The sequence below is a fragment of the Lissotriton vulgaris genome, chromosome 1_1 (assembly GCF_964263255.1).
Source record: "Lissotriton vulgaris chromosome 1_1, aLisVul1.2, whole genome shotgun sequence".
Classification (NCBI taxonomy): Eukaryota; Metazoa; Chordata; class Amphibia; order Caudata; family Salamandridae; genus Lissotriton; species Lissotriton vulgaris.
In genome coordinates, this window is record NC_141685.1 from 1,874,133,658 (window position 1) to 1,874,159,671 (window position 26,014).

General features: G+C 46.6%; 1 protein-coding gene across 1 annotated transcript in view; it reads right to left on the reverse strand.

Moving 5' to 3' along the window:
* Positions 1–12,117: 12,117 nt before the first annotated feature.
* The window catches only part of WNT2 (Wnt family member 2), a 481,175-nt gene continuing 467,278 nt past the window's right edge, over positions 12,118–26,014 (reverse strand). Inside the window, exon 4 of the mRNA XM_086938254.1 lies at positions 12,118–12,347. Within this exon, the coding sequence (XP_086794380.1) occupies positions 12,118–12,347 (230 nt within the window). The remainder of the gene's footprint in view (positions 12,348–26,014) is intronic.

Sequence of the window (26,014 nt, forward strand, 5' to 3'; positions counted from 1 at the left end):
TGTGACTCCTCCGTCTCAGGACGATGTTGGTTGGAGGGCACCAGAGGCCAACATGTGCAGCACGGCCAGCATCTTTGTCTGAGGTGGCATGTTAGTTGTCCGCTGTGTTGGTACCGTCAGCCTGTGGACAATGGTGGTCAGGATGCAGAGGAGGGTCGTCCCTTTGAGCATGTAGTGGGCAATGAAATTCTCTGGTGTTGGGTCTGTGAGGTTGGTGTCTTTTCTGAGGGTCTCTGTCTTTGTCTGCGCTGCCTCAGTGTTAGTCCGGAGTGGGGGGGGGGTGGGGTATGTCCGGGAGGGGTGGGGGGTGTCCTGGCGGTGGTAGCGGTGGGTGTTTGGCCCCTCTTGGGTGTCTGGCCCGCATGTTCAGTGGCTCCATGGCATCTGTTGTTCTTCAGAGGTGGCTCTGGGTGGACCCCCTTTTGTGGTGCAGGCTGCCGTCCGACTTTACACCAGATCAGAGCAGGTGGCAATTTCCTGCTGCTAATGCGCCTTAGCGCATGTTTTGTGGTCTTTTCGCCGATCTGGCTGGTCGTTGAGAATGTTGCGGAGTGGTGTTGTTGCGGCTTTTGGCACGGGAATGCCTACTCTGCATCTCATTGGTGATAGTAGCCGGGGTCGTCTATGGCAGTGTTTTTTTGCGGCTGCTATCGCGGGTAAACTGGTGCTATGGGCTGTTAGCACCAGCTTGCAGTGGCGGTTCCTCCATGGGGGCGTTTGGGCGCCGCCACCCCTGCTTTCTCGCCGTGCGAGAAGGCAGAAACAAATGGTAGTTAATTATTGCTGTAATAATATAACTCCCATTTGTTACTGCCTTCTTGCACGGCGAGAAAGCAGAACTTCCTGGTTTTGGTTTACAGTGGGCGGTGTTACTCGAGGGCAGGGGGAGTGGCTTGGGGGAGTGGCTTGCCCACTGTTGTTAATACTAACTGTTTGGGCAGCCTGAGGCCGCCCAAACAGACAGTATTAACAACAGTGAAAAAGCCACTCCCCCAAGCCACTTCCCCCTGCCCTGGAGTAACACCACCTACTCACTCTCCCTGTTCTCTCTGTATGCTGCAGCAGCAGCATACAGAGAGAAAATGACGTAAGTGGGGGGAGGCGGCCGCAGCAATCAAGAACGCGGCGGTGGAGGGGAGGGAGGCTGCCTGCCACGCCGCCTTTCTGATGACGTGCTGCAGGACTTGAAACCAGGACGGCGGGAGTCGGGACGGAGTCTCCGGACCGGACGGTAAGTTTATTTATGTTTTTTTTTCTTCATATGGTGGGGTCCAAACTTGAATGGCGTGGTGAGCTAAAAAAACAATGGATTTAGGCCCAGATCTCCGACGGGGGGTGAGTTTTGAAATTGTTCAGCATTTCGTTCAACATTTGTTCTTTTTGCAATTAACTAAGAATTCCAGCAGACATCTAGTCGACCTAGTGTTACCCAGAATGAACTAGTCTCATATTTAAGATTCCTCAATGTTCCACTCAGGGGTCAATGGGCTAATTTCTGTTTTTTGGGCTTTTCATTAATGACAGAAGAACAAACACCACATACCATAAATATTTGTAAGGAAGTGAACTGACGGGCATGGCACTTCCATTGTCTACGTTGTTTGCACAATATGTCCTTCCAATAAGGCAAAGAGGAAGTCTTAAGAGACACTCCCGTTCCTCGTAAATGTGCGCGCTTCACAGGGAGGGTTCGCTTCCTGCTCTCACCTTTAGGGGGAGATTGCAAGAGTGGGCTCCTGCCTTCTGCGCCTGCGAGTGAAGTATGAGGCGACATGTTGACGAATGTAGTAATCCTGCATACTTTGAAGATCTGTGCGTGCCAAAGATCAATTACGTTATTGACTCGGTACAGCTGCCGTTTACTGAGACCTCTTTAAAGGTCTCTTTCCAGGTACACAAGTTCACACAATCGCCCCTCCACTTTCAAATGTCACCAGCCGCGACTGCCAGCTTGTGAATGGGGTGTTAAATATATCGCGACTTTGGCTTCGATAAAGTGCAGTTAACCTGGCGATAACTCCTTGAGAATATGCCCCCTGGTGTGGTACTGAATCACGGGGGTTGCAATCATTGGAGAAACATGACCTGGTTATAAAATAGAGGTCACAGGTGATCTGGCTTACTAAATCACCATATATGGGTGTTTTGCTTAACAGCAATCCTCTTTTATATCATTCATGGCAAGAAATGTAAAGAAAGAGAAGTGTAGAGCTGCTCTGTGATAACTAGACTAATGAATGTAGTATATGTTTTGTGGTATACTTAATCATGTATGTGGGGTTGTCCCCAAAGACAGTAATAAGACTGTTGTGTGGCCAAAACGCAAGGGATGAGCAGGGGAGTGCCTCTGTCAATACACAAACAGTCTTAGGTATGGCCTACACCTACTAAACCTTATAGAAATTGGATTTCTGGTTGTCATTTTCCACGTCGCCAGGGGGATCCAATGAAGAGCTGCAAATAAACGCCTCAACCCTCAGATCTCTCTCTCAGCTGAGTCAAAGGCGAAAATGCTATGCACTATACCCTTTTTGGCTGGCTGTGCATCACCGCAGTCAAGAAGGAAAGGCAGGGTGTCACGGCCAATTGAGCACTCTCAATTTAAAGTAGAGCACGATTTAGAAATCATCTGTTAAAATACTCCAGCCCGCGTGCACCTGAGCATTAGAACTAGTATCCCAGAAAAGATGAAGCACACAAGAAGTATATGTCCTATCAATGATTTCCAGGTGTAGGGCATCAGCGTTGATTTTAATGGACGAATGAAGGAATCGTCTAATGCTACTTTAATCTGTACGAAGAACTTTGAAACATTCTGACACAAACTGGCAAACTCCCAACAATAAGAAATGTATCAGTTGTGAATGTGTAGAACCGATTTTATATATATATTTCTACAAATATGCACAATTTAAAATAATAAAACAGCTTATGCAAGAGTATAAATTACATTTTCTTTGAAAAATTCAAAAGACAGAGCAAGGAAATTAAAAGACAAATTGAAAGAAACAATCTCATTTGGGAGATTCAACAAAAAATATGTACCAGGACAGACAGTCCAATAATAAACAAACTCTCCATGATTGACATTTCGCCCCACATATATCACAGACCTTCTACATCTTCAATGTCTTTCTTAGAAAGATAAATATAACCTAAAAGATCTTCCGGAGCATGCGTAGGATGTTGAAGCACGAGGACAAGACGGCGTTGACTTGTCTGGTCATCGAGAGGGAGGAATCCAGGATGAAGCCCAGGTTGCGTGCGTCGTCCGTTGGTTTGGGTGCGCTGCCCAGGGCAGGGGGCCACCAGGAGTCGTCCCAGGCGGAGGAAGATGGTCCCAGGATGGGTACTTCCGTCTTGTCGGAGTTGAGTTTCAAGCGGCTGTTCTTCATCCACTCGGCTACTTCTTTCATCCCTTCGTGTAGGTTGGTTCTGGCGGTGGCTGGGTCGTTGGTGAGGGAGAGGATCAGCTGAGTGTCGTCAGCATAGGAGATGATGTTGAGGTTGTGTTTGCGTGCGATGGCTGCGAGGGGGTTCATGTAGACGTTGAAGAGGGTGGGGCTGAGGGATGATCCCTGTGGTACGCCGCAGATGACTTCGGTGTCCTCGGATCTGAACGGGGGTAGGCGGACTCTCTGGGTTCTTCCGGCGAGGATCTTAATACAAGTATCACAGAACGCCTACTTACGGTCTTTGCAGTACAGGTACGCGTACACTCATAAAACATATCGAACCCTTAGAAAACTGGGGAAGATGTATCAGTATCCGGCAGCCTCGTATTCTTGTCTTAGGTGACAAAAACCAGATGCGGGCTTTTACCATATAGTGCGGGCGAGCCCGAGACGAACTGAATACTGGAGTCAGTGCATAGCATACTGTTCGAAATAACTGGCAAGACAAGGCTATTCCATCTGAGTGTTTGCCTCCTCGGCCTGATGTCCAGAATGAAGAACATGACACCCCGCTGCAGGATACTGAGCCCGACCCTACTCAGGACTAACCTTAATAGCACAAGGCTGGAAGTCAAACACGGCTCCCAGCCTCAGCGACATGGAAGAGGGGGCAGAACCGTCAATGTCACGATGAAAACAGAACAACCTGAGACGATCAGACACGAGATGCATGCTTGGAAGCCGGGTCCATAAAACATAAGCATATGACTTCCTCTTCAGATCACCAGTGAAACATCTGGGTATGAATGTGACATATGTGACTTAGCCCCCCCCTTTGAAAGATAGCATGTGGGAAAAGGTTACGAAGACCGATAGTAGGGTGCATGGACAAGTCTTTAAATGCTCTCCCTCGTTCTCCCTTCCCCTCACCGCCTGAACTTCCCACCTATCCTCTCCTCACTAGACCTAAGGGTAATCATATTACTTCAGTCATGCCCTCACTGAACTGGAAACGTTACCTCTATCCTGTTTCCCCAATGTTTAATTACCGCAGACAAAGAACTTCTGCAGGGTGGCTAGCATAATTACCATACGTATAAATGGGCCACGACTGGGGTGCTGCAAAAACTTTGTTTGTAATGTTGTAGTATGAATATAAATGTTAATGAACATGCATAAGTGACAGCAAAAAGCTAAAACGAAAGAGACAAAAAAGCAGAATTTTAGGTTTCACTCAGTTCTGCCTGGTACCCCTGTTCAGTCTCACGTCCAAGGGTTGCTCAGCTGTCACGCCCTGCCATGTACAGTGTGACCCCCCTCAAGATTTGGAAGCTACGTACAAACCTCCAGTTCCAGGTACCATGCAAGTGGCCATACACTGACTTACTAGTCACATAGGACGTACGGATAACCTGATATGCAGAGCACACTCGAGAAAAAACATCAAATCTATAACATGATCAGGGAACTGTCAATGATGTCAAGCAAATGTAGAAATGTATACTTGGGTTGAAGTATCGGGACTACCTTGGTCTTGCAACTCTAATCTTATATTTCACTTTACCTTATAATTTCAAATTATGACCAGAAACTCAAACGTTACAATACAAACATCTTACTTGGTGCCCTTTATTTTCTAAAGTACAAATATATTCCCACAGGCAGGTTTCATGAGGCAATATTTCACATGGCAGCCGCCTGCAGATGAATATGTGCAGATCAAAGGAGAGAAACATTTCTCTCTCTTATAAGGTGTACAAAATCGAAGGGCATGCAACAAAACAGTGTCGAGTAAACTTAAGCCAAAGTGACTTGCGTCAAGTCTAATCGATTAGACTGAAATAGACAACAATGGACTTAATTTTATGCCAGGAACTGAGGTGAGGATTATAGTCTACTTTGTTCGCTTTATTTTAACAGCAGCCATGTCAAACATTATAAAACTACCAATCCCATGAATTCTTTAGGAGAAAAGTTCATCACAGTTCATCCAGTCAGGCTCCACATATCCCCTTTGTAGTCCTTTGTTCCTGTTGCTTCCTCCTCTTTCTTCACTGCTCCTTACACCCAAAGTAGAAGGGCCAGTAGGCCATACGTTTCTGTTGTGTTTAATTTACTTATACTTTTATGCCTTTTCATTTATTCGATTACCTTTAGCTAATTTGTGCTCACTGTGGAATCGCTCACTCGCTTCTGCGTAGTTCAAGGCCACCACTGGGGGTGCTGCCTGTCAGAGGCGCAGGGCTTTAAGTGGGCCGGGTCTCACCAGGTCTGAGCACCGGCAGTTTTTTTAGGAGGTCTCGAAACGGGTCTTTATCGGGCTCTGTTTTGTGCCGTGGCACCGGAGGTATGTTTTTTTCGAGCGTTATAGGGGAAGGGAAATCCTTTAAAGAGAGTCACTTTCTCTCTGGATTTCTCTTCTCTTTTCGGAACTAAGGAGCAGCAACATTATTGTGGTGTCATCAGGGCTTTATGTGGAAGCTTTTTCAATATTATATACAATCCACAGTTGCTGCTTATTTATCTTATGCAACTAACAACCATTGACAAAGCCAATAGTCCTGACTTGTTGTACGTATGATGTTACATGTATCATATATCTGGATGCAATGACAGAAACAAGATACCAGTCGGGCGGCACACTATGCTAAGCACAAACTTTTAGCTTTTGTGTTTTTAAGCCACGCCCTTAATTACTTTGGCCACTCCCCCTTGTGAGACCCATTTAAAGCCCTGCAGAGGCGTGTCCGGCTGTGTGTCGCAGTCTTCCGACTGCTAGGGGCGCCCACGCGCCTCTTCTGAATGTCTTCTCTTCGCATATATGCACCAACCACACTGTTCCGATGCATTTGAAAGAAGGCAATCGGATCAGCGATACTGGCCGCCCGCCTCTATAGTGCCCCGAGTTGCCTGAAGTAGAATGCCCCTAAGCAGGGTCTAGACTTGGCCTTTGGCTGTTTGTTTCTCACGCACAATTGGCAAGTCTATGCCCGGTACATTTGAGGCTGTCAAACCTCACTGATTACAACCCATGAGGTGACCGCACTGCGTGAATACACACCAGCTCCCAAAGAGAGCGCTGGAGCCCCTCTCCAAGGCACATTACATAATGTAGAATAGAATATTACACCCTATAAACTGTGCAGTACCAGTAGTATTTGTCCGAGTGTATATAAGGGTGTTAGTGTCCAATCTGCTACCTTATGGTGCTTTACAGACTTCCTTAGTTCAACTGGTCCACTCAGTATACAGTGCCCCTAACATGCAGGACATGCATGATTCCTACATGGAGGAAGAGTTAATTATTTCCCTTTCCATATTTTGGTGAGGTCATGGATGCCTCCATACAGAGGGTGGTCTCAGAGGCGATGGCACCACTGGAGCAAAAATCAGAGGGAAGAACCCACAGGGTCATTCACCCCTGCCCCTATGAGCCAGACAGAGCTGACCCAGACCTCAAAGAAGAAGAGCAGCCACAAACCAGGGGTTGACTTGGATGCCTTCTACCAACTGAAGCACCCCATTCTGGGTCACAGTACCCTCCCGCAGCCATTGGGTATCCCCTCCATTTCTGTGTCTCAAAAACCTGCCTTAAGTCCGGCGACATCACCTGCCTCCCACACACCAGATATCGATGACTCTCCTGCCTCGGATGGGGATATAGAGCCAAACAGGCCCTGGAGCCCCTCTTCCAAACCTAAGCCGTCCGATGGTGACGAGATCATGCTGGGGTTAGAGTTGTGAATACTTGACCCGGACAAAGTGGTGATGCACATGGCTGAGAGATAGAGAAAATCTCTTGATAAAGAGGTCCGCAACCGTCTCACGGCGGAGTGCCCCACCCATCTCGGCAGGTAATGTTGTCCTTACTCCAGAAATAAACCACCACATGGCAACTTTCCTTACCAAGTACATCTGTGACCCTAAAAAGGGCATAGACTGGTCTTGGTGGCCCTGTCATGGCAAGCTTATTGACATTGCCGAACCCCATAACAAAATATTGGATATGGTGGAGGATGCCAAGGTCTCTGGATCCCTCATATCCCCCAGTCGGCCTGTCAGGCTGGGGTTAGAGGGGCATAGTATTCCTTGGCATTGCCAACTGCACCATCTCAACTGAACGGAGGAGGTACCTCTTAAAATAGATCCGAAGTTGTGTGATGTGGCCGCCTCAGAAGCTTACCCAGTGGCACAGGGAGGCCTATTCAGCAATCTCTTTATTGGAGAGTTATGTATTTAATCACCACATTGAATTCATTAGATAAACTGCAGTCCTTCATTAAAAAGATATTTAATCCCCAGGTTTTTATCGGGCGGCAATGGGAGGGGGCCCTCGACCGGGCATGGCCATCCTCAGGCCTCAATCCGAGGCCAAGCCTCTAGGCGTGGGCAATGGCAGGATCAGTCCATATTCGGTCTGTTTTACCCCTCCTGCGGATACCCTCAACAGAGGAGGACTCAGAGGAGGCCACAAGCAAGGCACCTCTCATGGTCAATGTGATCCCTTTCATACCATGTAACGTTGAGGGGCAGGTTGGCAAATTGTGCTCACAATTGGAACTCCCTGATGTCCAATACCTGGGTCTTGCAGACTATCCACTGTTTCTAGAGTTTTATGGGTCCCCTTTCAGCCCCAGCTTTCTTCGCACTTTTTCAATGAGGAGATCTCCTTGGTCGATTCCTATCTCCAAGTTCTCCTTTCCAAAGGGGCTATAGTCCGGACACATCCCCATTTTATGGGTTTATGAGCAATTTATTTGTGATGGACGAACGTGATAGTGGGATGAGACCCATCATCAATCTCAAGCAATTTAACGAGTGGTTGGTCTTCTGCCACTTCAAAATTGAGGGGTTTCATCTCCTTAGGGACCTTCTTTTTCCAAACGACTGCGTCGTATGACATGATCTCATGGACGCATACTTAATGGTACTGATCTTCCCGCCTCATAGATTCTTCCTCCAGCTCCATTGGTGTCCAGCCACAATTGAATTCAAGATGCTCCCATTCGGTCTGTGTTCGGCCCCTTGGTGTTTTACCAAGGTTCTCAAACCTACGGTGGAACACCTCAGGCAAGATGCATTTGCCTAAATGTGTATTTGAAGGACATCCTGCTGATGAATCAAAGCCTTAAGGCATTACTAGCCCACCTTCAGCGGACGGTCTCTCTCCTCCAGTCATGGGGATTTGTCATCCACGAGAAAAAGTCAGTCTTATCCCCATAGCAGTTGCTTGTATTTCTGGGGTTTGTAGTGGACTCCGCCCAAGCCACCCTGAGTCTTCCATCCTGGATGGTGGCCAAGATCAGACACTAGTAGACTTGCATGCTAACCAGACCTGTCACATCCTTGAGACAGAATGTGAGGGTGGTAGGACTACTCTCCTCCTCCATTGAGGCTAATTTCTAGCCCCCTACACTACAAGGTACTTCAAAAGCTCAAAATCTCACATCTTCGCAAAGGTCTGACATATTCGCAGTGTGTACCTTTGACGGACGACGCAAAAGTGGAACTCCACTGGTGGCCAGCCCACATGGATGCGTGGAACGGACGTGCCATCTTCAGATCACAGCCAGACTTGGCGATAGAGTCTGATGCCAGCGGCATTGGCTGGGAACACGATGTGAAGAATTCTCCACCAGAGGTAAATGGTCAGACCAAGAAAGTGCTCTACAAATCAACTGTCTAGAATGGTCAGACTAGGCCTAGAGCTTTTTGGAGTACTGCCCTGAGATCCAAATATTGGTCATGGTAGAAAACCTACTGGGCTTGGCCAATCAAGTGGGGGATTGGCACTCAAGGTAGGTATTTTGATTGGGGACCTCAGCCTTTGAAAGCTAGATCCATCAGTGTTCCAGTGCTAGAATCCAGTTGGGGTCCCTTCTCTGTGGACTTGTTTGCATCCTGGTTAGACCACCAAGCGGTCAAATCCTTCAGATGGAGACCAGATCCATCGGCGTATGCGACGGATGCCTTCCAGCAAAACTGGGAGATGTTGACAGGATATGCCTTCCAACCACTCCCCATACAAATGCGACTTTCCACCCAAGTCAGGAGACAACGGGCAACTGTGGTGGTAATAACCCCGTCTGGAGGTCTAAAGCCTGGTTTCCAGTTCTGGTGGGACTTTCTTGGGATTCTCCAATCCGTCTAACCCTGTTCCCAGGTCTCCTCAAATATCCCTCAGGGAATCCCCAGCATCTGATTCTGGAAAGTTCACTGCCACATATGGCGGGGAGGATTACCGGGGACGATTGCATGTCCTGGGACTTTGGCTCCAGGCTGCAGACCTGCTCTTCAAGGAATGGGCAGGTAGCACAATTAAAAATATTGATCAACTTGGTCCAGATGGATGAGTTGGTGTCATCAAAGACACCTGGATCCTTTGGAGACGGGAATTGTCAGTATCCTGAATTTTCTAGCAGAATCAAGGGCTTGGCTTTACAGAACAGTGAATACCTTCCGCTCAGTGATATCGGTGGGGCACCCCCTGATTGAGGGCCTCTCTGTGGAAGAACATCCTTTGGTCCAAACATTACTCAGCGGTATATGTCTATCTCTTCCTCCCAAACCGAGATACTAAGTCCTGTGGGGTGTTAATGTGGTACTCAATCTGTTTATTACCTGGCCTCAGAATAAATATCTTTCTAGGAAACAACTGTCGGCCAAATTGGCTCCTTTCATATGCTTGATTTCCTGTATAAAAAGTATCTGATGTCAGAGCATTAGACATCACCGGGCAAGTGTGCATTCCAGAAGGTATTGCCTTCCACATTTTAAGACAAACAAAAACCAACGCCCAGGTGGTCTCCTATCCAGCTCGCTCGGATTTTCCAAAACTGTGTATGGTGAGCTGCATTAAGGCTTATGAAGTCATGATGGAAGATCTCCTTGCCCCTGGCAAATGAAAACTCCTTATAGCCCTCAGAAAATCATACTGAGCTGTGTCCTCACGTACCATCGCTATATGGGCCAAGCAAGAAGTATGCCTAGACACGAAAATGTTTGGGCACATTCTACGAGAGGAGCGATGGTGGAGGCTCCCTGGCGGCACGCTTGAAAGACATCATCAAAGCAGCGGATTGGTAATTTGACTCGATGCTCAATTGTCTTTTTTAAACCACTTCCTTACATGGCTGCTCTGGTGGTGGATACACTTTGAACTAGCATAATCCTCGCCTATGGTACTGACACACAATATAAAATTACCTAGCTTTCGTAACAGAAAGTTTCAATTCTATAAAGGGCATAGAGATGAGGATTATACCGCCAGGGGTTGAGGCCTGGCTGTCGCTCTCTCCGGTGTTGTTAAGAGCATACATATTTGCAGCAAGTAATATCTTTTATGATTTTTCTGTTACATGATGTGAATATACAGTTATCAGGTTACGTGGTTGTGCATGACTTTTTGAACTTTGATGACGTGTTCTCAACATCGTTTCCTCATTCAAAGGAAATAATTTGAACAAGCAGGAGTAAAGGTTACCTGTCTGACAAATTGTTGCATGAAGAAATAGGAGGAAGCAACAGAAGAGAGGACTATAAAGGGGATATGTGCACCCTGATTGGATGAACTGTGATGAACTTATCTCCCAAAGTGTTCATGGGATTTGTAGTTTGATAATGTTTCACAAAGCTGCTGTTAAAATAAAGTGAAGACAGTAAAGCATAATCCTCGCCTCCGTGTCCTTAACAGAATTGAGACTTTCCGTTATGAAATCTAGGAAATGTTATTTTCTGCATGACTAGATTCTGCTCTAGGAAGTACAATTTTATGTTATGCCAATTTTGGTAAAATAAATACTTCATTGGTAAATATAACCACTAAAGATATCTGATAACTTGTCCTGAAGTTTAAAACATCACTGCTTTGTCTTTCAAAGCACTATTTGCCAAGTTTTTTAAGGAATGGTAGGTATTTTTGGTTTAGTAGTTGTGGGCAAAAAGTGAGCAAGCCTGTTGATATGGTTAAAGATCTTTAACCCCTCTGCACAGCTCTAGTTCTAAAATAACCTCCATTATGTGTCCGCTTCTATCAAAAATGTAACGTGGCTTGGTAAATTTGTTAGGAAATTATAGAAATTACAGTCATGCCACCAGAACTATTGCAAGCCTATTTTAGATGGCCACAGTAGTCATAATAAATATAGTATCATTTGCCAATAAAATGTGGTCCTTCCCTCTCTCACCCACTCCTGTAGTTACATCTTAATAGTCTTTTGTTGAGAACATTTGCACAAGCAAGGGGCAATAGAGTTTTACTAGCACAGTTCTTGTGCAAGGGATCAAAAAGGGGTGCAAAAACATCCTAGTATTCAAGAGTCTGTCTGCACGGGAGTCACCTTACGCACCTTCCTACTGTGCAGTAGGCAGCCTTTTTTTGTCTTGCTGTGGCAATAACTGAGCTCTACTGCTGCATACAACTTCAGCATCTTACAAAAATATATTGCATCCTACCAATAATCCTTTCCTTCCTTACTTTTGTATCCATATATTATTTATACAAGTGGTTTTAACAGAACATATTTCAATGTGCATACAATCTTACAATAGAATTTGTAATCATACACAATAATATTAATAATATTCATTTAAAAAAACTCTGCCCGAAGAAACTGAAGGCCAAATCTATAAAAATATAAGTGCCTGCCCATTTTACTAGACAATTTCTAAAATGAGCAACTGTGTCCAATATCTCTGCATTGTAGCATGCATTCTTGGTGTGTCAGGTTGGATGGGTCCAGTCTGCGCTCTTGTGTGCTTTACAAGTGTGCACATCTACTGTTTGAAGACAGTCTCTGCAGCGGACGGCACAGCACCAGTGAAATTTGCACTCGCACTTCGCCATTCTGGTGACCCGCGACGTATCATACCCTCTTCCACAGCACATCACTTCACAACTATCCATGCCACGCGATGAGTGGTTACAGGGCCGACCAGCTGTCCCAAGGGAACCTTAAAAGAAAATGCATTATAGGATTAACGTTAAAAATGCATATATATGTGAATGGAAACAAACCAAATAACACATAAAAACATGGGCACCAGGGTAAAGATCTGTTCTGGAGATGCCAGGTGCATCTTATAGCCACACCTAATGACTTTACATTCTTCACTCTGAACAGTCCTAGACATTGCTTGAGTATTTAGGAGTGTATCTTCCAAGTGAACTAGAGCAAAACATTTAAATTGGTGTGCACATAGTCCATCTATACATTTTATTCGGAATAGTAAAATTCACTAAAACTTGAGTTGAGGGTCGATGCGGGTAGACACCGCCTACCCACTATTTTCAGAGGCCAGATACTGTCTATCCTGCTGCAAAGCTGGTCACTTTCACTTTTTTTTAGCAGTACCCCTGCATGCCAGTAGGTGGCCTCGGTTGGCTCCACGTGACCTGTGCAGTACCTATAAAGGCCCCACCTCGGCTCGCCGATGTCAGTTACTTTCATGATTTTCTATGCCACTAGCGCAGGGCCATGATGAGCACTGACCACTGGTGTGACAAATTAAGGCCCTTAAAATGGTGATCCCTACACAGTAATTATTTCGCAGAATGGGAGGTTGGAAGGGTCGGTAAGGAATCTGCAGTTAGATCTCTACCATATAAAGTGTTACCGAAGGTAAGTAACTTGTTCATCTGATAGAGACTTCTAGCGCCTGATTCCTTACCTTATAATAGATACCCAAGCAATGCCTCCCCAGAGGTGGGCCTGCAAAATAAATCAGATAAAAAATCCTGCAGGACTAAACGGGCAAAGTGCCCATTACAACAGACCCGACTGTCCAAGCAGTAGTGCTTGGTGAAAGTGTGCAGTGAGGCCCACGTTGCTGCTAGCAGATATCCAGGACCATAACGCTGCATGCTGACACAGTGATCACCAAAAACAATGGCCCAACCCGTGATAGATTGTCAGCTCAATGAATCATGTACTCACAGTTGATCATTTTCAAGACTAAATGAGGATTAGAGTTAATCTCCTCTTGTAGATTTAATCAAAAATATTCGTTCTATTAAAAAAGCAACCACCTAGCAAAACTGATTTATTACAAAAAGGAGTTTTAATAGATTACTCCAAACACAGCGAGAAATTTCATATATACATTTATACAATATTCAAAGCGAACGGTAGAAGAAAGAGCAACGTGCTTCTACAAGGGTGCCGGAAAGAAGAGAGAAAAAAGTGGTTTGGAGAAAAAGGGTGTAAGCCTCAACAGAAAAGTGACATAGGGTTTTTTTTTGTTAAGTTGAATAAATGCTGTAAAAGATTCAGCGTGTTATGCAGTAAGGCCACTGATTACGTTATTCCATTTTAAACATTTATACAGTCTTGACTGGCATGTATAATGTTTGAAAAAATAGTGGTCCTGTTTTTTGGAAAAGGGGGCGTCGACGTTTCGACCCGTCTTGGGGTACAGGGGTGACTGGAGACCTCGACCTGCGGGTCTTCCTCAGGACGTGTGTGGCACAGCCTTCGTACCGTGGCTAATCAGCTGTAGGCCTACAATAAATTAAGGTAATCTTTAGGTGGGTGCAAGGAATAATTGTTAAAAGGAGGCACATTAACCTCAAGTGTTTTCTTACCCAATTTGCTTTTTATGGGATGTTCACAGTCCTCCTGCGTCTGGAAGAACGTGAAGAAACTTGGCCACAGTCCCACTCCTACAATTCATAAGGAGCAGTCGATATATTGATTATCGGTTCCTATCTGCATGGATATCATTAAGGTTTGGTTTCTCAAACAGAAGGAGTGTAAAGGCTTACCAATTTAGTGGTCGCGGACCTTCAACATAATTAATCGGGTGATAGTGTCAGATGTAATGAATACGGCTCACATACAGGGCATCGTCCGTTACTGTAAAGAAACACATGGTGGATGTATTTACCACAGTGTCATTCTCTGCTTTGGGTAGTTAACAAGAAATAAAAAGGGGGTGTTCAATACCTTTCAGTGTTCTTGTATGGACATCACTGTTGGGTGTGGATGAATGGGTCTTGGTCCTGGCGCCAGATGATACTACAAGGGCATACAGGAATGGGTGTTACCTAAATCATATGTTTAACTATATTGCACCATGTTAGCCATAACGGATAGCCCGAGGTCTATTATTTACCTTGTCGTATCCTTGGTGTAACGACCCTCACTGGGATATGTTCGCATGAGTGGGCGCTGTCCAAAACGGCAATTCGGGGCGCTGCATTAAAACATAAATGAGGTCGGTATGGTCATGTTAAAGCCTAAGAGGATCCATTTAAAGAAGGGGACTGGCAAGGAGCGGTTTCTTACCGAGTTGTTTGTCTGTTACCGGCGACTCGTCAAGACCGGACCACTCGTAGCGCAATGACGTCACTCGGACGTATTAAGCGTTCGAAGGCGGATTGACATAGAAAAAAGACTAGCTCAAGAGCTCAGCTGACCCATAACACTGGAGTTAAATAGGTCAATACACAGGGAATCGGTCACAAAAATGAAAGAACTAGAATACTGTCAGATCCCTGCTGGATAAATCATCTATTGTTTAGTACTGCCACTTGTTTGCTAATTTCTTCATATTCATTTAACCCACGCTTTATGGTGTCGAATAGGTGTATAAAGCGGCATTCACGGAGGCTCAATACATGGCTGAAGTCTCCTCCTCTGGGATTGGGTGTCACTTTTTCAAGGACACACCATTTTAAACTGTCAGGTGTATGTTCAAATTTTGTGAAGTGCTCCACAAGGGGGGCCCCCTGGGTTTTACATTTAATACGGCTCACGTGTTGTAATATGCGACACTTTACCCTTTGTGTAGTTTGTCCGATATAGACAAATCCGCACGGGCAAGTGATCGCATAAATGGAGTTATTTATGCGATCACTTGCCCGTGCGGATTTGTCTATATCGGACAAACTACACAAAGGGTAAAGTGTCGCATATTACAACACGTGAGCCGTATTAAATGTAAAACCCAGGGGGCCCCCCTTGTGGAGCACTTCACAAAATTTGAACATACACCTGACAGTTTAAAATGGTGTGTCCTTGAAAAAGTGACACCCAATCTCAGAGGAGGAGACTTCAGCCATGTATTGAGCCTCCGTGAATGCCGCTTTATACACCTATTCGACACCATAAAGCGTGGGTTAAATGAATATGAAGAAATTAGCAAACAAGTGGCAGTACTAAACAATAGATGATTTATCCAGCAGGGATCTGACAGTATTCTAGTTCTTTCATTTTTGTGACCGATTCCCTGTGTATTGACCTATTTAACTCCAGTGTTATGGGTCAGCTAAGCTCTTGAGCTAGTCTTTTTTCTATGTCAATCCGCCTTCGAACGCTTAATACGTCCGAGTGACGTCATTGCGCTACGAGTGGTCCGGTCTTGACGAGTCGCCGGTAACAGACAAACAACTCGGTAAGAAACCGCTCCTTGCCAGTCCCCTTCTTTAAATGGATCCTCTTAGGCTTTAACATGACCATACCGACCTCATTTATGTTTTAATGCAGCGCCCCGAATTGCCGTTTTGGACAGCGCCCACTCATGCGAACATATCCCAGTGAGGGTCGTTACACCAAGGATACGACAAGGTAAATAATAGACCTCGGGCTATCCGTTATGGCTAACATGGTGCAATATAGTTAAACATATGATTTAGGTAACACCCATTCCTGTATGCCCTTGTAGTATCATCTGGCGCCAGGACCAAGACCCATTCATCCACACCCAACAGTGATGTCCATACAAGAACACTGAAAGGTATTGAACACCCCCTTTTTATTTCTTGTTAACTACCCAAAGCAGAGAATGACACTGTGGTAAATACATCCACCATGTGTTTCTTTACAGTAACGGACGATGCCCTGTATGTGAGCCGTATTCATTACATCTGACACTATCACCCGATTAATTATGTTGAAGGTCCGCGACCACTAAATTGGTAAGCCTTTACACTCCTTCTGTTTGAGAAACCAAACCTTAATGATATCCATGCAGATAGGAACCGATAATCAATATATCGACTGCTCCTTATGAATTGTAGGAGTGGGACTGTGGCCAAGTTTCTTCACGTTCTTCCAGACGCAGGAGGACTGTGAACATCCCATAAAAAGCAAATTGGGTAAGAAAACACTTGAGGTTAATGTGCCTCCTTTTAACAATTATTCCTTGAACCCACCTAAAGATTACCTTAATTTATTGTAGGCCTACAGCTGATTAGCCACGGTACGAAGGCTGTGCCACACACGTCCTGAGGAAGACCCGCAGGTCGAGGTCTCCAGTCACCCCTGTACCCCAAGACGGGTCGAAACGTCGACGCCCCCTTTTCCAAAAAACAGGACCACTATTTTTTCAAACATTATACATGCCAGTCAAGACTGTATAAATGTTTAAAATGGAATAACGTAATCAGTGGCCTTACTGCATAACACGCTGAATCTTTTACAGCATTTTTTCAACTTAACAAAAAAAAAAAACCCTATGTCACTTTTCTGTTGAGGCTTACACCCTTTTTCTCCAAACCACTTTTTTCTCTCTTCTTTCCGGCACCCTTGTAGAAGCACGTTGCTCTTTCTTCTACCGTTCGCTTTGAATATTGTATAAATGTATATATGAAATTTCTCGCTGTGTTTGGAGTAATCTATTAAAACTCCTTTTTGTAATAAATCAGTTTTGCTAGGTGGTTGCTTTTTTAATAGAACGAATATTTTTGATTAAATCTACAAGAGGAGATTAACTCTAATCCTCATTTAGTCTTGAAAATGATCAACTGTGAGTACATGATTCATTGAGCTGACAATCTATCACGGGTTGGCCCATTGTTTTTGTTGATAATATTGATCACCCAGGTCCAACAACCGTTTTGGGTTACCCCATTTTCTATAATGGACACAGTGATCACAGCCTTATTTGGCTCTAGTGGAGTGAGTCCATAATCCCCTGGGGGGGGTGAGGCTGCTTATTGGCCAACGCATAATGATTTTGATACACATAATAATCCATCATGAGATGGTTCTCTTTTGCACTGCCTGCCCCTTTTTTACTTCCACATAGCCCACTAAGAGTTGATTGTCCACCCGGAACTCTCTTGTGCAGTCAAGGTAGAACAACAATGTTCTTTTTGGTTCCAGACCGTGGAGTCTCTCTTCCTCTTTGGAGGGATGAGGGGGAGGAAACAAAGTAGGCAGAGTGATGTTCTGACCCATATGGAATGGAGTAATAACATTCGGAAGGAAGGAGGCACTTGTCCGGAGGATCAGCTTGTCCAGATAGAAGGTGGTGTAAGGAGGGTGCACAGAGAGCGCTTGCAGTTCATTGACCCTTTTGGCTGATGTTTATTGTCAAGAGCCTAAGAGGACAATTGGTAAGACTTGAATGGTGCACAAATGAGGAAGGTAAGGACCAGGTTGAGATCGATGAAGGGCATAGGTGAAAACATATACTGCAGGCCTTTAAGGAACCTAGCGAGAACAGGTGACTTAAGGGGCAAAGGTTATTCCGGCAACCACAAGAAAGCCAAGATGGTAGAAAGGTAACCCTTAACTCTGCCCAGAGCAGATGCCTGATGGGTCAAAGATAATGCAAAAAAACGAACTTGTGATAAAGGTGCAGAAAGGGGTTCAACATTGCGGGAAGCACACCTTGATGCAAACTTGTCTTAGAAGCCGACACATACCGACTTGGTGGAGGGATGCCCGTCTGCCAGAATAGCATTACAGACTTCAGGAGGAAGGTCTAAAGCTCCCAATTGTTGCCGCTCAATCTCCATGCATTTTGGTGGAGAGTGCTCAGGTTTGGGGGCAGAACCCTCCCCTTTCTGCTGTGACAGAAAATCCTATTGAAGAGTCAGCCTGACTGGAGGACCGATGGTCATGCTCAACAGTTCAGGATACCAGACTCTCCGTGCTTAATACAGAGCCTAGTTGTTCCTGATGTTCATGAGAACTCTGGGTATATCTGAGGAAGGAGCTCCACTAGAGACGAAAAGTGTATCCGGTTGAAAGTTGTCTTGTAAACTCCACCGCACAAATTGCTGACATTGCTATTTCTCGGCAGTGGCGAACTGATCTAACCAAGGCTCACCCCACTGCTGAAAAAGATCTTGCATCAGCTCCAGATGGAGACATAATTCGGGATCCACTAGGTATCTGCACCCCAGTTCATCCGCTGTGGCGTTCAGAGAGCCGCCCAGGTGTTGAACCACCAGAGACATCCCGGACATTCCAGTCATGTCCAGAGATGCAGGGCCTCTTGACAAAGGGTCCACAACCCCACCTGCCCTGTTTGTTGCAATGCCACATGGTGGTGGTATTGTCCGTGAACACCTGCACTAGTCTTCCCTTGATCTAAGGAAGAAAGGCTTTCAGTACCAAGCGAATCACTTGGAGCCCCAGTAGGCTGATGTGGAGCTCGAACTCTGCCGGAGACCAGAGACCACAGATATCTACCTTTCCCATGTGGGTGTCCCAGTCCAGGAGTGATGCGCCTGCCATTACAGTCAGCTCATGGTTCATTAGCCAGCACTGCAGATCTTTTGAAGTTCACTCTAATATCTGGACCATGTCGGAGAGATTCTCCTGATGCTGAGACTTCTGGTCCCAATGCAGAGCTCGCAAATGCCATCAGGCATGAGTAACAAGCAGGATTCAGGAGGCCATGAGACTCACCAGCCTCCGAGTCAGTCTCATAGAAGTCCAGGATAGAGGCTGAAACAACTGAATCATTGCTTGGATATCCTGGACTCGCCGCTTAGGATGATAGGCCTGAAACTGTACTATATCCAGAACAGCCGATGAAAAGGAGTAACTGACAGGGAGTCAGGTGATACTTCGACATGTAGATAGTGAACCCCAGCAAATGCAGGAAGTTTTCCATCATCTGAAGGTGGGAGACAACTGCCCTTTAACAGTCAAGTGCCGAGGTAGGAAAAGACTGGGACTCTGACCTCTGCAGGTGAGCTTCAACCACCGCCATCTCTTTCTTGAACACCTGAGGAGATCTGGCAAGGTCAAAAGGGAGCACTGCAAAGAGAAAGATGCATCCCCTGAAAAACAGTTCCTCAGTTCAGTTCCAACCTCCTCTTTGTCACACCCTTTCCTATAGGAACGGCATACTCTTTTGATTCACACAGCACTAAAACACAAGCAGTCAAAGGTAGACTTCATCTAAGATTTTGAGAATGTCATTCCTGATATGTGGAGTGGCGGATTCCGTACTGAGCTTTGATATGAAGATTGTCTTGTTGAAGAGGTTGTTTCTAGTAATGTGTGGGGTGAGGATTGTATATACCTAATTTTTACAGCTTTTACTCCCTAAGGGTAGTTTAGTCACTGTCCTGAACTTTTGGAGGTTAACCAGGTCTAGATTTTTTTTAAGTATAGGTGTGACTTTTCCAGATATAAGAGCGGTTGGGAAGGTGCATTTAAACATAGATGAATTCACACCTTTGAGGAGTAGAGAGAGAAAATATCATCTTTGCATGACTTGAAGTAAGACCTTGGACCTCCGTCTCTGGCCTGCTCTCACCCCAGCAGCTCTGCGCCACCTACACCACTGCTTGAGCCTCCAGTCTCTTCCTGGGAGTTTTCGAGGCCGCTGTCTGCCCTGTGGGTGCCTGTCCCTGCCTCTGCCTGATTCCATCTCCCTGGTGGACCAACTGGGCGTCTAATTGCTCCATTGTTGTAACTGTAATTTTGGTAATTGTATTTTTTTCCCTTTTGTAACTGTCACTTGGTTTTGTACCCGCTATTTTTCCCACGTTTCCCGTTTCCCCCTTCCCGCAGCTGCTGCCCCTGTGGCCCCTCCCCCTGTACTCTCCCGTTCATGCCTCCCAGCTGCTCGTCCCTCCCCTACTTAATGGCAGCCGCTGCGGGGGAGCGAAAGTAAGACCTCTGACCTCGGTCTCTGGTCTGCTCACTCCCCAGCAGCTCCGTGCCACCTACACCGCAGCTTAAGCCTCGAGTCTCCTCCTGGGAGGTTTCGAGGCCGATGTCGGCCCAGTGTGTGCCCGTCCCTATCTCTGCCTGATTCCATCTCCCTAGTGGGTCAGCTGGGCGTCTAATTGCTGCATATGTTGTAACTGTAATTTTGGTAATTGTATTCTTTGTATTGTTTTCCCTTTTGTAATTGTCACTTGGTTTTGTGCCCCCTTTTTTCTAGCTTTTCCTGCCTTCCCCTTCCTATCGCTGCGGCCCCTGCGACCCCTCCCCCCTGTACTCACCCATTCCCGCCTCCCAGCTGCTCTTCCCTCCCCCTCCCCGACTTAATGGTGGCCGCTGCACGTACAGCAGACGTGTGCAGCAGGCACGCTGCTGGCGTGCTGAAGGAGCGCCTAAGGCAAGCCTGTCTGCACCCGTCCACGACCCGACCGCGACCAGCGCCAGGAACCCTGCATCTCGACTCAACCACTGCTACAGCACAGCCACCCTCCACCAATTGAACCCAGGAAGAATCAGAGACTGCCAACAGGCCTCGCCAAAGTTGACCAACTGCCATTTCTCCTGCCTCCACTGTCGCCAGACCCTTACCACCACCCTGGCCTCCAACAACGCCAACACCAGCAACACCCTAAGATGCATCCTCCTCAGCATGTGTTCCATGCACAAACACGCTGCAGAGAGCTGGACCCTACTCAGCTCCCTCTCGCCCAACATTGCCTTCTTCACAGAGACCTGGACCAATGCCTCCTCCGTCCCTGACATCAACACTGCCATCCTGGATGGATACAAGATCCAGAGGAAGGACCACTTCAACCACCCGGGAGGGGGCCTCGCCATCGCCCACAAGAGCACCCTTAGCCTCATCACCTCCAGGGAAACCTTCCCCTCCACTGAACATCTGCACTTCCAGATCCAGACCAGCCCCAACTCTGCACTCCGAGGAACCCTGGTCTACAAACCCCGTGGCCCCAAGACACCCTTCGCCAACACCGACTTCATCGCACCCCATGCCATCACCTCAATGAACTACATACTCATCAGAGACCTGAACCTCCGCCTCGACAACCCCAGCGACCCCAACTCCACCATCCTCAGTGACAACCTCGCCAACATCGGACTTAAACAACTTGTCACCACCATGACCCAAGGAGCAGGACACACCCTTGACCCCATCTTCGATGCAGGAAACAGCATTCACTCCAGCCACACAATGCAACCGCCATGGACTGAACCCAAGGCACCCAAACCAGCCCCACGCCCACCACAAACAAACTGGCGCAAGGTTACCGATGAGCAGCTCAACTCCACCTTCACCCGAGACAACCACACCTGGGCATCCAAAACCGACGTTGCAGCCAGAGAACTCCACACTTGGATCTCCAACTGTTCAGACGAGCTTGCCCCGCTATGCAACCCCGACAAACAGCACCCCAGGAAAGCTGTCTGGTTCCCCACCGATCTCCAAGAAGCCACACGCACCTGCAATCCCCTGAAGAAAAACTGGAGAAACACCAAGACACCCGAGAATTACACCACCTACAAGGACACCATGACTGACTACCACAACCAAATCAGAACCACCAAGAGGAACTTCATCCACAACACAATATCCGTCAACTCCAAGTAACTCTTCAGTGTCATTCAGGAATTCACCAACCCATGCAGTGAAGCCACAGACATCACCCCGTCCAAAGACCTCTGCGATAAGCTTGGAACCTACTTCCACCTCAAGATCAAAAACCTCTACGACAACTTCGTCGACCATCCACCAGACGCCATAGACTCCCCCCGCCCCCCAGACATACCAGCCAGCCCACCATCTCCACCTGGACACCGATAACGACCAAAGACACCGCCTCGACCATGAAAGGCATCCACTCGAGGCCCACCACCGACCACTGCCCTCCTCACATCTACCACAGAGCTGCACCCACCAACGCACCCAAACTACAATGCACCATCAACACCACCTTCAAAACAGGCACCTTCCCAGATGAATGGAAGCAAGCAGAAGTCAGGCCCCTGCTCATGAAGCCTACAGCTGATCCCACCGACCTCAACAACTACCGGCTGATCTAGCTCCTCCCCTTCGCAGCCAAAGTAGCAGAAAAAACAGTCAACAGGAAACTGTCACAATTCATCAAAGAGAAGGCCATCCCAGACCCGTCCCAATCCAGATTCCGAACCAAACACAGCACCGAGACCGCCCTACTCACAGCCACAGACGGCATCTGCATCCTCCTGGTCCAAAGCCACTCTGCAGCCCTCACCCGACACGACCTTTCAGGGGCATTCTACACCGTCTCCCACCGCACACTAGTCACCAGACTACAGGACACCGGCACACAAGGAACAGCCCTGGCCTGGATCCGATCTTTCCTCACCAGAAGAAGCCAAAGGATTTGCTGCAAAGTAATCCTGTGCCCTGGGCACCCCCAACTTTTTGCTGACTGGAACTTGTGGTAACTGACTCTGACTGACCCTGGGCTCTGTTTAACCAGGCCCAGGGCCAGTGCCAAGCCAAAAGGCACATTAGAACACAGTTAAGACACCCAACATACACTAGGGTACACTTTAGTATGGTGGGGTACCCCTGTAGTTGGCATGACCTACCACCTAAGCCCCTAGTATGTAATAAGGCAGGGGATTGAAACTACATAGAAGTCTCCAGTATCCTGGGGCATGGCAGTTTAGAGGCCATCAGATTCTCTGCACCAGCATGTGTGCAGTGCTGAAGCTGTGAGGTCAGTTTAAAAGCTGCATTGGTGGCCAGGACAGCTTTTTAAACCTCAAATTATGCCCAAACTCGACTTTGGGGGTAGGAGCCCTTAAAAATTAAAAACCTACGATGTTTTTGCATATAAGGGACCCCCAGGGTCACCCCTAGGTGTCCCAGGGGTGGGGGGTCAGTTATCTATAAGGAGCACCCTTATAAAATGAGTTTTTAGAAGCCTGGGTAAAGTGAAATTTTACATTTCACTCCCCACATTGTCTTAAAGAGGTGCTCAAATTCGACTTTGATGCTGGAAGAATTGGGTAAGGATGATCTGCAATATTTCTGAAGATTCAGAACCCCTGAAGTCTCCCCTAGTTGCACAGGGGGTGGGGGTCCGGTAGAAATTAGGGAAATACTTATAAAATATGGTTTTATAAGCCCTGGTGCTACAAAAGTGGCGCAAGTCATTTTCCCCATTGCAAACCCCATAGCCCATAGGTTAACATGGTAGGAAGTGATTGATTAATAAATATTGAAAGGAGAGGACTAGCCGGACCATTCAAAGACTTCCCAGAATGGTCTTAGTAAATCCAATGATATTATATTGTTGAATTTCTCCTAAAGTGTACATACAATAAGTTATGAGACTTTCTTGTTTGTAAATCCAAATTCAGCCTTTCAGTGGTCTGCTCTGATTGGTCAGTGTTAAGTGGATTAGCCAGGCTGCTGGGAGGGTAGTGATCTGTTCTATAGGAATGCCAGGCCAGGAGGTGGCGTCGTAAACTACGCTCTTCAAAGGCAAAAGGGGAGGCCTGGGATTTAGTCCACTTTGACAGTAGTGACCCAGACTCAGGACTAGGCTTAGGAAAGGTATTTGCAGATGGTACGAGGATGGTCCATGGAAATGAGATATCCCAGGGGGTGTGTTTAGCCAGCTCTTACCTCCTTGCTGGAAAATCAGCCATTATGGATTTGGAAGGATGATGCACTCTGGGACAAACTAATGCCACACTCCACAGGATGTGGTCATAACTATGAGGAGTTGCCCTGCTCTCATTGGTCAGCAGGGACCGGGTGCTTGACCCAGAGAATTTTGAATAATTATCTGAGAGGGGCAGAGCCCTCCAGATCTGCTGCTTGAAACTGAATGAAGCAAGAAGTGCCCTGCTGATGATTTTGCTGTGTGCCAGGAACTCTAAGGCCTGACCTATGAAGACAGCACCATCTGAAACTACAGCCCTGTGGATTACCTTGCTGCCAAAAGACTCAAGAGTGGAAACTCCCTGCAAGCTACAGGTTAACAGAGCTCACCTGAACAGCCCCGCAAAGAATTCAAAGCCTGGAGTACCAGTGGATTTGTAAGGGTTTTGTTCAAGTGGATTGCGGAATTGAAGTTTCACACTTTAAAGGACCCTCTTGCAGATTCCAGAACCTTGGATTGCGTGTTCGATACTTTGGGACCCGCAAGCAGAACGCCAGGAAGGTGTTCTAACTGGACCCCGCTTGCTGAAGAAGGCGGCCCACTACAGTGGTGAGAATTCTTCAGAACAATTTATAAAGGTGTGTCCCTGACAGAGAAAACAAAATGACTTAAGGGGCACTGTTGGTTTCTAAGCACTAGTAAGTGACTAATCTTTAAAAATTCATATCTCTGGTTCCCTACAGTGGATTATTTTCGTTTTGGTGTCATTTAAAAGATAAAAATATTACCTATTTTTATAAATCGGTGTTGGATTTTTATTTTGTGTTGTGTCTTAATTATTTACTGAAATTGTGCTTTTTTAAATGCTTTACATACCTGTCTTTGAAGTTCAGCCTGTCTGCTCACAGCCACGTTACCAAGGGTTGAGCAAAGGAATACTTTGCTAAGACCTATGCTGAGTCCTATCATGTGTTAGTGGCCTTATTGCCAGTGGCAGACCTACATTTGCCCCTACCAATAACCCACTTTCCAACATTTGGTGTTCAGCGGTGTGGATGAAGACTTGTGTTTAAAAAGTACACCTTTCAGTGAATATTTTAAGATTATAAAAATCCTCTAAATTGCCTTAGAACTAAACTTTTAAGTGTGATTTTTGGAATTTGGACTAAACTGTTTTTAATCCATTGTTTTGATTTTTCCAAATTGTTCTAAGTCCATTTTGCCTAGTTTTTTTGTGACCCAAAACTAGGGAACCATGGCGCTGGACCTGGTTAAACTGTCCCAGTTTAAGATGGCTGATCTTAGGGAACAGTGTAGGCTTAGGGTGCTGCATGCTGCCAAGAAGATGAGGAAGGCAGGGTTACTTGAGTCCCTAAGGGCCTAGGCCAGGGCAGCTGAGGAGAACCCAAGGGGGTGGGAAGATGTTCCCCCCCAACCTCACCCGAGAGGGGGGTGAGGATGAGACCTTTCCCATTGTGACTAGTGTTAGCCAGGTGAATCAAGGGAGTGGTGAGAGTGGGGAAGGGTCCCTTACTCAGGTACCACTACTGTCCCTTGCAGAGAGACAGCTTCAGGCTCAATTAGAGTTGATTGCCTTGGAGAAGGAGAAATTCGAATTGGCTAAGAGAAAGTGGGAGAGGGAGGAGAAAAGGAATGGGGGCAGCGAAAGTGAAGAAGATGCTGAGATGTCCAGGGGTGGTAGATTTGAACCTAAACTTCCCAAGGGCATAGTACCCAAGTACACTGAGGGGGATGACATTGACAAGTGGCTAGCAGCTTTTGAGAGGGCTCTTAAAATGAGTAGGGTCCACTCTAGGTATTGGGGTGCACTCCTGTGGGAGTTGATTCCAGTAGCTGGGAGGGATAGGCTCCTGACCCTGAAGGGAGAGGATGCAGAATCATACCAGCAGATGAAGGCATGCTTAGTCAAGAGATTTGGTCTGACTCCAGAACAGTACAGGGTGAAGTTTAGAGGCACGCAGAAATTTAGTTCAAAGTCTTGGGTAGACTTTGTGGACGTTTCAGTAAAGGCACTGGAAGGCTGGATTGTGGGTAACAAAGTTGACAC